This window comes from Puntigrus tetrazona, chromosome 22 (assembly GCF_018831695.1).
Source record: "Puntigrus tetrazona isolate hp1 chromosome 22, ASM1883169v1, whole genome shotgun sequence".
In the NCBI taxonomy this organism is placed as follows: Eukaryota; Metazoa; Chordata; class Actinopteri; order Cypriniformes; family Cyprinidae; genus Puntigrus; species Puntigrus tetrazona.
The window spans coordinates 5,207,560-5,220,082 of record NC_056720.1 but is presented as its reverse complement, the minus strand read 5'-3'; the positions used below and the strand labels follow the sequence as shown (position 1 = coordinate 5,220,082).

Here is a 12,523-nt window from a genome sequence, read left to right as displayed (position 1 = left end):
TTCTATAGCCTACGTGTGGAACCGGTATCCTCCTGTGTTCTCACCTCAAACTGGTAGAAGCACTGAGAGGCCGGTTTTCGGGTCGGCTTGTTAACCGCTCCAGAGCGTCCATACAGTAGACCCTGTCGAGCTCCTCCATTCCCTCGGCAGCCAGATGTTGCGGAGCATCCGGCGCCAGGCCCTCTCGATGAATCCGTGAGAACCGGTGAGGGCTGGGAGCCATGTAAAGTACCCCAAGAGGACTTTATGTGTGTATTTCCACGGCATAGCCTTAGAGCCCCGTGTTTCCCCGGCAGACCTTCTGCCCGTCTAAGAGGGTTCAATCACCTCCAATTTTCCATATGCAAACTGAAATACTGTCCATATGCGTATTCGTTCCGAGACCTCCTACGGGAAGGCTGGACTTCCGCACGTCCCTGTTCACTAGAACGTGGGACGTTTCCCAGTGTTCCAGTCTTACGAATGGGTAGTGTTACAAAAGTAGCTGGCTTCTTGTGGTTGAGCCCGGCCTACGCCCGATAGACTGAGGGGCTTGTGGGCTCCCACAGGACACTGGAAGAGGCAGCGTCCATGGCGTTTTGGTAGGGATCCCAATTAAGTCCGGTCATCCGGCGTGACTCGGAGTGACCGACTGAAAGGGAACGCTCTCGGTTACGTATGTAACCCTCGTTCCCTGAAGAAGGGAGCGGAGACGCCACGTCCCGTCGCCACGGTGCTGCACCTCTGCTGAAGGGGCGGGTCACTAGCTCGGCTCCTCAGCGAAAACCTGAATATGCGCTGCACCCGCTGCTTATTTATACACGCGCTGCTGTGATCAGCGGCAGCTGGATGCGATTAGCGCATGCCAATCTTCAATTGGCTTGTTTAGATACACTTTCGAGTAGATTGGTCTCTCGAAGCGAGATCCCAATTCGTCGGTCATCCGACGTGACGTCTCCGTTCCCTTCTTCAGGGAACGAGGGTTACATACGTAACCGAGACGTTCTGATCTGCTTCTCTTGTTCAGGTGCTTCAAACAAATTTTTGCATTCAACTGGAATCTCTTCTGATTCATGACGCCTGTCAGCATTCTGAACATGTATTACTTCATGTTTTGTATTGACTTGTTTACTAACACCCAGTGTCATGTAAAGACCTGTGTAGATTTTATTCAAAAGCTTGGAGTCACCATGCTTCGCAATTCCTTCAGATACCGATTCATGCTTCTTCTTCAGGTTTGATTTTAGTGGTCGCTGATGAATGAGGACCAGTTCATCTAACAAGTAAACAAGCAGAACAAGAATAGAAAAAAAAAACAGATATGCATCAAAATATGCACCATTTTATATTTTAGATGACAATGAGAAAATTGTTATGTTCATCAACCTTACCTTGTAGGGCATTTGCAGCCTCAACTTGCTCTATATCTCTCAGGAAGAAGAGTGTCATATCAAGAGTTGCTTCTTTGATATCACGTATTTCCTCTGTAAAGTCCTGCACAAAGTACTGTGTATTCTCTCTATTTAATATTTTCTTAAACTTTTCCAGCTCATTCTTGAGAAATACAATTATTTTGTTCTCAATATCCTGAAAATAAAATCACAAAAAAAGTAAGTCCTACCTATATAGTACATTTAAAACGTGTTAAAATAGAACTGATTCATGTATAGTATGAATTACAGGCAAACAATGCAATTTCCCCGCTCTGACATTATAGACCATCAGCAAGGTACTGATAAATTTAAAAATGAAAAAAGATATTTGTTTATATTTTGTATTAAATGTAAAAATGAGGGATTGTTAGAATGTCCGTTAACATGAGAAAAAACTGTGTATAAGTATATTTAAAAAAAAAAAAAAAAAAAAAAAAAAAAAGTTGTGAATTTTTACTTGCCTTGAAGATCCAGAACAGATTTTCTCTGAAATTCTTGCGATTCCGGTAATTCTTGTAGTTTGAGTCAGATTTTTCAAACTGAATCCTGGTAGAAAAATAAAGTGGATTATTTTATATAATTTCAGTCGGTCCCTCAATTCACGTCGGATGACAGACAAATTGGGATATCGCTTTGAGAGACCAGTCTACTTGAGTGTATATAAGCGAGCCAATTGAAGATTGGCATGCGCTAATCGCATCCAGCTGCCCCTGATTACAGCGCAAGTATAAATAAGCGGTGGGTGCAGCTCATATTCAGCTTTTCTCTTCGGAGACGAGTGTGACGGTTCTGCTTCAAAGACAGTCTTCAAGTGTTGGAGTACAGCGTTTCAGCGGAGGTTGTTTTCCTGCGTTGAGTGGATTGCCACAATCAGGTTGCACTACCCCCTGTTTGTGTGCAGAGCGGCCATCTCCTGTTACCGCAACACCATCTAAAGCTAAAAGAGCTAGACCACCCATGCGTTTCTGGATGCCGGATATGGATCCGGAACTGGTAGCTATGCTTGCCCAGGCCGCCGAGAGGAAACCTTCACCGCATCCCAAGCCCTTAAGGCTGGACGATTGGTACTCAGGGGTGGCTCGCGTTGGTTCTCAGGGCCCCACCCTGGTACCATTCTTCCCGGAAGTGCATGAGGTGATTACTGGGGCGTGGAAGGCACCTTTCACTGCCAGAAACCGCCCCAGTGGCTCCTCCTCCTTCACCACCCTTGATGCCAGGGGGTATACTGTGATCCCTCCAGTGGAGCAGTCACTTGCGATGCAACTGTGTCCCAACTCTGTTTCTACTTGGCACTGTGATCCTGTACTCCCCTCCCGGGCCTGTAGGCATTCGTAGGCTCTGATCAGCAGTGCCTATGTGGCCTGTGGGGAAGCTGCATCTGCGGTACACGCTATGGCGTTGTTGCAAGTTCATCAAGCCAAGGCACTGAAGGACCTGAAGAGTTCTGAAATAACTCTGTATAGTGACGGACCTCGTGCTACAAGCAACAAAGGTCACGGCGCAGTCTCTGGGTCGTGCGATGGCCACTATAGGGGTCCAGGAATGTCGGCCAGTGGCTGTGTCTGGCCGACATGCGCGAGACAGACAAGACACGCTTCTTGAATGCCCCCATGTCCCAGACTGGCTTCTTTGGCAACACGGTGGAGAACTTTGCCCAGCAGTTCTCCGCCACCCAGAAGCAGACTGAGGCGATTAGATACATCCTGCCTCAGCGTGCAGCTGCTGCCTGAGGGCTTCTGCCAAGCCTGGAGGGAAGCGCAGGTGCAAGCGGCCCTGAGACGGGCGACCCAGGGATGGAAGGAGCTGCTCTTCGGGAGATGGTGAATGCACCATTCCCTCACCTGGAGGAGGGCCAGGTGGAAAATCTTTTGTTTTTTTTGCACACAAAATTTCGACAGATGAGCAGTTTCCTCTATCTCTGGGTCCCCAGGGAGGACGAGAAGTTGTGGGCAAGCCAGTTCCGCACCACACTCACTCTCCTCTTTGGCCAACATGCAGCAGTGGGAAGACTGGGAGGACGAACCAACAGACTACCCACCTCACTTCTGCGGGAACGCAGGTAAGAGTTGCACACACTCAGACCCCACTTCAGACCAGCCACTAGACGCCTGAGCCGAGTCCCTGCATTTCCCCTCCGCCTGCATGTCAGTTAGTTTGGTCTCTGGATGCCTGGTTGAATCTACCAAGACTATCCCGGTGGCTTCTGTGAACCATTCGACTCGGCTATATGACTACTCGGCTACTCGGCTCATTCTAGCTCAGTACTGGGCTCAGTTGTGCGAACACAGGGACCTGGTGCTACAGCACCTTAACAGAGGATCTCTTTTCTTGGGATGGAGCTAGTTTCAATTGAACACACATCACACCTCTCTCAGGAATGTGCCAAATCAGTGTTAAACTGCTTGAATATGTTCAAGAGCAGGACGGCGGTTACGTGGCACTCACCGGGTTCAAATAACACCGACCTGCCACCAAACCTTTACCTCATGGTCAGACCTCTCGTTCCTTTGGGCCGGAGTGTCCCTGGAGTAGGTCTCCAGGTATGCCTTGGTATTCACGGATGCCTCCACCACTGGCTGGGGGGCCACGTACAACAGGCATGCAGTGTCAGGGGTTTGGATGGGCCCTCAACTGCAATAGCACATCAACTGCCTAGATTTGCTGGCTGTACATCTCACCCTAGGTCATCTCAAGAACCGCCTTCAAGGCCAGTATATACTAGTCCGCACAGACAACACAGCGACTGTTCGTACATCAAATGACAAGTTGGTTTAGGCTCCCGTCATATGTCGCAACTAGCCCGCCACCTCCTCCTATGGAGTCGGAAGTTTCTTAGGCCGCTTCACGCCATTCACATTCCAGGAGTGTGCAACCAGGCAGTTGACGAGTTGTCACAAGCTGCATTACCCAGAGAATGGAGACTCCATCCCCAGATGTTTCAGCTGATTTGGGAACGTTTCGGAGCCGCTCAGATAGACCTGTTTGCCTCTCCAGAGACTTCCCATTGCCAGTGGTTTTTCTCCCTGACCGAGGAGACACTTGGCACACGCACTGACACACAGCTGGCCACGGGGTCTTTGCAAGTATGCATTTCCCCCAGTGAGCCTTCTTGCACAGACACTGTGCAAGGTCAAGGAGGACGAGGAGCAGGTCCTGCTAGTAGCACCCTACTGGCACACGAAGACCTGGTTCCCAGAACTTGTGCTCCTCGTGACAGCCCCTCCTTGGCCGATTCCTCTGAGGAAGGATCTTCTGACTCAGAGGATGGGCACCCGCATCCAGACCTCTGGAAACTCTGGGGGCTCTAGTTGACCTACCACAAGGGTTAGTTGATCAGAGGCGTGCTTGCTTTCTTGCAGTAAGGGTTGGAGCGAAGACTGTCTCCCTCCACCCTTAAAGTTAACATGGCTGCGATCGCTACAAATCACGACCCCATAGATGGGAGGTCTGTGGGTAAACATGACCCGATCATCAGGTTTCTGAGGGGGACCAGGAGGTTGAATCCTCTACGGCTGCACTGCACTGCAGCAGGTTCCATTTGAGCCAGCTGAGCTACAATTCTTGTCTATGAAGACGCTGCTTCTGCTTGCATTGGCCTCCATCAAGAGGGTAGGGGTCCTGCAGGCTTTTTCGGTCAAAGAATCATTACAAGGTAACATAGCCCGGCTACATGTCCAAAGTTCCCACTACACCATTCAGAGACCAGGTGGTGAACCTTCAAGCGCTGACCCTGGAGGAGGCAGACCCAGTCCTATCATTGCTTTGTCCCGTCCAAGCACTAAGATGCTACGTTGACCAGACACATCTTCAGGACCTCAGACAAGCTCTTTGTTTGTCAGCAGAAGGGGAATGCTGTCTCTAAGCAGAGGATGGCCCACTGGATAGTGGACGCCATTACCCTGGCTTACCAAGCACAGTGTATGCCCTGCCCTCTCAGGTTACGAGCACACTGAACAAGAAGTGTTGCGTCATCCTGGGTGTTGACTTGTGGTGCCTCGCTGACAGATATTTGTAGAGCTGTGGGCTGGGCGACCCCTAACACGTTCAGAACCGGTATTCTCCTGTGTTCTCACCTCAAGCACTGAGAGGCCCGGTTTCGGGTCGGCTTGTTAACCGCTCCAGAGTGTCCATACAGTAGACCCTGCATCTGCATCTGGCGTCAGGCCGTCTCGATGAATACGTGAGAACGGGTGAGGGCTGGGAGCCATGTAAAGTACCCAAAGAGGACTTTATGTGTGTATTGCCACGGCATGGCCCCAGAGCCCGTGTTTCCCCGGCAGACCTTCTGCCCACCTAAGAGGGTTCAATCACCTTCAATATTGCACATGCGGCAGCTGGAAGCGATTAGCGCATACTCCTTTAATTAACTCGTTTAGATACACTCGAAGTAGATTGGTCTCTCGAAGTGAGATCCCAATTCGTCGGTCATCCAACGTGATGTCTCCATTCCCTTCTTCAGGGAACGAGGGTTACATACGTAACCGAGACATTATGTGGAGGCACTGTTCTCTTAAGGCCCGGAATACATAACATGACTTTTATAATATGAACAGATTTTTAAAACACTAGGCATCATACACTTACCGAGGAAAATACACTACAAGACAGAAGATCATACACTACCAGACTTTGTTGTTTTGATCACAATAGACTCATACATAAATTTGAGCCTTTTCGCTAGGAGACGCATGACAAATGAAAACAAAAATGTAAAAAAATTGACTGAAAATATTAAACATGTTTGATAACCTCCGACTGGATAGAACCAAAGTCTGGAGCTAAAAAATCTTGTGACCATTATGAACTACCTGATTTTCTGTGGAATCTGTCAGCTCTGACTTTCTCAACTAGCATCAACTTGTTTAGACTCGAAAATCTGAGAAAAATAACTTAAGCCAGGAATAAAATAGTGTATTCCAGGCTTAAGCTGTAACAATAGACTTTTGTACAGTTGCATATGAATTTCTCACGACCCTGATGACATAGATGTATGACTACTAAATAAATAAACTGGAGAAGATATACTGTGGTATCCTGTGTTCCCACCTGTTGAGAAGAAAATTTGCCAGTTCCTCATCACTCTGCAATTTTTTCTGTTTTTTTAGAGAGTTCCATCGTGTAATTTCTGCACCGATATCTACTGTGGTCTTCTGTCCTTTATTACTAAACCACACACAAAAAGAAGAAAATCACAAAAATAATAAGTTCACAGCTGTCAACAACAAAACAGCTGCTATCAACTTTATTTTCACAGAAAAATGGTTGATGGAAAATACATTTATTATTTAAAGAGAGAGCGAGAGCGACAGAGAGAGATTAAAAGAGAGAGAGAGAGAGAGAGAGAGAGAGAGAAAGAAAGAGAACACAATAAATACCTTTTGGAAGGTGATGGTGTTTCCTCATTGAAGTTTGGTCCATCACCCTTTGAATGGTCAGTCTTCATAGACACATAGCTGGATACATGCGAGTGAGATTTTTCACTAATATGAAAATAGAAAAACAGTAGGTATTTCAGTCATATTACATAGTACTTACGTTGGAAAAAAAAAATTTCTGTATTTCTATGGCGAATGTATGAGCCCTAATAGCTACCTGTCTGACTTAACATTGCAATTAATTTTTCATTTATCTGAGTTCAATTACTTACATCACAGTGAAGAAATACATCACTATAATGCAAAATATATGAAATATTTCTTTCGATGATATTGCGGTACAATGACAAATATTTCAGCAAATCTTACAGAATAAATTCATGTCAATTCAATTCTCTACAATATGTAATGCATGATGATAGATTTGGCCTAATTTAGTAATAAATAAACAACGGATCACTGTAAAATGGTTGGGGGAAGAAATTAAATACCTCTTGATACACAATTTTTCACTGAAGTTTGGTCCATCACCCTTTGAATGGTCACTCTTCACAGACACAGAGCTGGACACACGTGAGCCTGATCTTACACTAATGACACAAAGAACAGAAAGACTATTCATGTATGGTTGCAACATCTATTTTTTATGGTGTATATGTGCCTCCTTGTGGTTGCCTGTGTAACTGTATTACTGTAGCAGATTGAACTCAATAAAGAGTAAAGCAGACCCTGTGTTCTCTGATTTACTCTTGCATTTAGACAAGCTTCATCCCATGCACCACAGTGAAGAGAATCTTTAACTGTAATGTAAAGCAAAGAAATACCTTTTTGAAGATGATGTTTTTTTCTCACTAAAGTTAGGTCCGTCATCTTTTGAATGGTCAGTCTTCACAGACACAGAACTGGACACACGTGAGCCTGATCTTACACTAATGATATAAAGAGCAAAAAGAAAAACACAGATTGTTCCAGCTTTCGCATAACAGCTCACATACTTTGGGATTGGGCTTGTTTGATAATGTTGAATAGGTTCACTGTAAAACGCTTTGAGAAGCACACGGAATACCTTTTGTTACATGGTGTTTTCTCACGGAAGTTTGGTCCGTCTCCTTTTGAATGATTACTCTTTACAGACACAGAGCTGGACACACGCGAGCCTGACCTTACGCTAATGACACAATGAAAAAAAAAATGTTTTACTACAGGGGTTACTTCAGACTCTTTGCTAACCAAATGCAGTGAGGCTGTACATTTATTTTATTATTCATTCAAGTTAAACGTATGACATGGTGAAAATATCATTGGTTTCAGAAAGAGAACACAATAAATACCTTTTGGAAGGTGATGGTGTTTCCTCATTGAAGTTTGATCCATCACCCTTTGAATGGTCAGTCTTCATAGACACATAGCTGGATACATGCGAGTGAGATTTTTCACTAATATGAAAATAGAAAAACAGTAGGTATTTCAGTCATATTACATAGTACTTACGTTGGAAAAAAAAAATTTCTGTATTTCTATGGCGAATGTATGAGAAATAATTAGAAAATTATTTAATTAGAAAATTATTTCTGGCTTCACTGTACAGTACATAAATGACAGTATATAAATACAATAACAATATTCGAAAAGCATAACTGTATGGGTTTATGAGACTTAAATATTTTCTAACATTTTTTAAATTAATACATCATGCAGTTTATGCACGATCAACAATATGAAAAACCATATCATACCTTTTAGAAGGTGATTGTGTATTCTCACTGAAGTTTGGTCCATCACCTTTTGAATGGTCACTCTTCATAGACACAGAGCTGTTTACAGGTGAACCTGATCTTTCACTGACAAGAATAGAAAGAGAACATTATTAAACGCAGTTCTTCAGTTCTTCAGACAATGGACAATTAAAAATAACGTATGTAAAGTGCATAAATACCTTTTAGTTTGTGATGGTGTATTATCACTGAAGGACACACGAAGGCCCAATTTTTCACTAATGACACAAAGAGGTTTTCTCATTTGCATAGGTTTCCTTTAGATGGCAAGCTATAACCATGTATTATTCCTTTCCCATCAACAGCTATCACAATGCTATAAAGAATGTTTTATGACGCAATAAAAAATATAATAATAAAAAATACTCCCTAGCACAGCATATGTAAGACAACAGCAAATACATGAAATACCTTTTGGTAGGCGTTTCCTCATTGAAAAGTGGCATTTCACCTTTCGACTGATCACTCTTTACAGAGCTGGAAACCTCAGAGTCTGATCTGTCCCTAACGTCACAAGAGGAAAGAAAGAGTAAGAGAGAGAGAGAGAGAGAGAAAAAAAAATATAGCTGGAGGCAGGAGGTATATTAATTTTGGACATATCGCCCCTCTCCCTAAAGGTGCACCCTTGCAGCAAAGAAAAAACAGATGAAGGGACAATATGGAAACTTGAGTAAAGGCTCAGGAGGAGGACGGACACCTGGGAGGCGGCCAGTGAGGTGACTAAACAAGACGGAAATAAGGAACTAAACGAGGGAATAATGAGACACACCTGAAACTAAGGCAGTCCAAATTCCTGACTGTGTTCGTTTGTTCGTCTTTTGGCATAATATAAGTAACTAAATATAGTTGTTGCTTTGCTTTGATTGGCTTCGAGGTTGGAGGTGGAGATAAGGGACGATGGAAGATAGCAGACCCGTGGAGCTTGCACCTTACTGATGGTGGCCTCTGGGTCTGGAGTGGATCTGGCGAGATCAGCCTTGTGAGAGGTGATCCAGTTCTTGCCAGAATCCACTCCACAGAGGCAGCAAAATCTGCTCTAGCACCATCTTCTGGGTAGCTGGTAATATTCAGGGGACATAGAACAGGAAGGAACACCCGGGGATGACCAAGGAAACCAGGTACAAAACATAAGTAAACAAGGATTTGATGAGACACACCTGACACAAAAGTAACACGATGGAAACAGAAAAAAACAAATATAGGCATAGAAACTAAGGCAGTCCAAATTCATCTTTTGACATAATATCAATAACTAAATATTTGGTTTGATTGGATAAAAAGACATCACTTCTTTTTTTTACATTACCACCACCAGACTGTTCTAGAAATTTCTGTAAATTTGAATTAGAGCAGCACAAACAGAAACAAATATGTAAGACCTGACAGATCCGCAATGTTTAAATACCTCAGCTAACAGATGTCACTGCATTACAAATGCCAGTTTTTCTTTCAGAGAAACGAAAGTTGTAACTGAGGCACAAACAACATCTTTTTCTGGACTCTGGACTTGAATTTTATAGACCAGATCTGCCCAACCCTGCTCCTGATGATCGACTTTCCTGCAAAGTTTAGCTCCAACTCTAATCAAATGCACCTGCTTTTAATCTTCAAGCGATCCTGAAGACCTTAATTAGTCCTTCAGACGTGTTTGATTAAAGCTGGAGCTAAACTTTGCAGGACAGTTGATCGCCAGGAGCAGGGTTCCGCACCTCTGTTATAAAGGAACACACAATATTATCCAATTTTTCGTCTGTTTTCATAAACACAAGCTGCAATTTTGAACCTGAAGTTGCATCTAAAACGATTCTTTAAAGATAGAGTCTGACCTCTGATCCACCGGGACGCTCATCTCAGATGGAGCGTTCTTTTCCTGCTCCTCTGACATACTGCAGCTAAACTGCCACACAAATCAACAATCGAGAATTTGTGTTGAAGACATGCTGCTGCTCATCTTAACCTAGAAATTTGACAAAAAGATTAAAAAAATAACAAATGTTGAGCTGGCAACAAGCAAGCTGTATAAAAAGAACACATGCTCTGATACTAATATTAATATACATTTAATTTAGTTTAGCCAAACAGTGTCAGGTTAAGGTGCATTTTAAACAAATCTTCATATCATAGGTGTCAACATAGAAACTGAACTATATTCTTCATGTCAGCGTTGGAAATATTAAAGAGGGGGAAATTAACTTTCTGTATTGCGGTTTTACACTCATATTTCCGCAACCATTTAAAGGTGCTGCATGTAAAGCCGAAATAATATTACCAATAAAAAAACCCCCAAAAAAACGTAATATGTAATATGCATATTCTGTTTATATAAACGATAATATATATATATATATATATAGCCTACTTTATAAAATGGTGCAGTATGCAAGATTGACCACTATACTGCTAAAAAGGCTATTGGATTTATGAATCTATAGCCAGTTCACTATATATATATATATATATATATATATATATATATATATATATATATATATATATATATATATATATATATATAATCACAGCTGCTTTATTATTCTCGTTTGACAAAAGAATAAGACAAATAAGAGAAAAGAATCATTTACCGCGTGCAGTGAAATCTCCCCGTCAGCTCATATAGCTTTCGATTTCGCATCAAGAAAAAAACGGCAAACAAAAAAACACTGCAATAACCTAAAAACAAACGAGAAAACGAGAAAAACACACAAAATATAAATTAAATGTTTCTATACATTTCACCAACTGTAATTGATTGCATTTTAAAACGTACTTGTAGTTGCTTCATCGACAGGAGCGCCGTGCATGATGCTTTCTTTCTCTCTTTACCACCCTCGTCACGTGGTGTGTTTAAGATCTTTCCATGCTTGTAGACTTTGTTCATATATAAGCGATTAAATGGCCGTTCTGACGTTCTCATTTTGCCCTATAATGAAGTTCATCGCGAAGTGTATTTTATGTATCTTTATTATTGGTTTCCACCCCCACGCAGCCACATACATATATTACTTTTGCACTGAATTCAGTTTCTTCTGTCAATACCTCAGAAAAAGACAATAGTAGGCTAACATGCAAGTCGGTTTTGATTTTTTGAAGTCCGTCAATTATGCAACATTTCACCCATAAAGGCAGTAGAATCAAACTCACTTCAGGAAAATAAAAGGCATCATTCAATGACTTTCTGAAAGCAAATATAGAGAGATGGATTACAGAGGTAGAATAAAAGAAACATGTCAGCTGAAACATTCTGGAAATAACTAAAAAAATAATGTTAAAATAAGTGAACTTGACAGTTCAAGTGTTATTATTCATTTTAAGGAAACAGGTTTCCTCAATATTTTTTAAGTTAAGTCAACATATCACATTTTTACAGTGTGACTACGCAATTTTCTTCAGAAATAAAACAAGAGCCATTAGTGAATATTTCCCCATACCACAAACTAAAAATATCTTCATAAAGACAAATACACACTCCTTCCTTCTCAGGATGCTTGAAATGTTTTTCATTTTCGATATAAAAAAACAACAACATGGCTACAACCATGGAAACCTTTTCAGAACACACACACACACACACACACACACACACACACACACATATATACTACAGCTGAATCCAGTCCAATGTGTTTTACTAATTTTAACTGCCCACTAAAAAATAATATGAATATGATGAAAATAACACATAGACCTACAGAAGCCACCAGAAAGAACCATTGTACAAAGAAGGTCCAAAAGACATATTTTTAGTTGATAATTTCACTGAAGTGTTTTTCTTAGACCACAGGAAACAGTGTTCTGATTGGTCATCTTTGCTATGGTGGGCATGACTGCAGTTGTGAGGTTTCTACATGAGTACATCTCTGATAAATCACTCTTTCTCACATCACAAACACTATGGAGTGATGATAACAAATCAGAAAACAATTTGGTTTATTTTTGTATTTTCAGTTAGTCTTTATCCACT

The 12,523-nt window shown here is 42.3% G+C and overlaps 1 protein-coding gene across 1 annotated transcript in view; it reads right to left on the bottom strand.

Annotated features, from left to right (window-relative positions):
* LOC122327291 overlaps positions 1 to 11,400 on the bottom strand; it is a 33,906-nt gene extending 22,506 nt beyond the window's left edge. Inside the window, 15 exon segments of the mRNA XM_043222521.1 lie at positions 986 to 1,255; positions 1,371 to 1,566; positions 1,874 to 1,958; positions 6,459 to 6,575; positions 6,788 to 6,892; positions 7,279 to 7,377; positions 7,612 to 7,716; positions 7,854 to 7,955; positions 8,119 to 8,223; positions 8,524 to 8,628; positions 8,724 to 8,780; positions 8,974 to 9,066; positions 10,389 to 10,519; positions 11,145 to 11,232; positions 11,330 to 11,400. Of these exon segments, the coding sequence (XP_043078456.1) occupies positions 986 to 1,255; positions 1,371 to 1,566; positions 1,874 to 1,958; positions 6,459 to 6,575; positions 6,788 to 6,892; positions 7,279 to 7,377; positions 7,612 to 7,716; positions 7,854 to 7,955; positions 8,119 to 8,223; positions 8,524 to 8,628; positions 8,724 to 8,780; positions 8,974 to 9,066; positions 10,389 to 10,447 (1,498 nt within the window). The 5' untranslated portion in view covers positions 10,448 to 10,519; positions 11,145 to 11,232; positions 11,330 to 11,400.
* Positions 11,401 to 12,523: the final 1,123 nt, after the last annotated feature.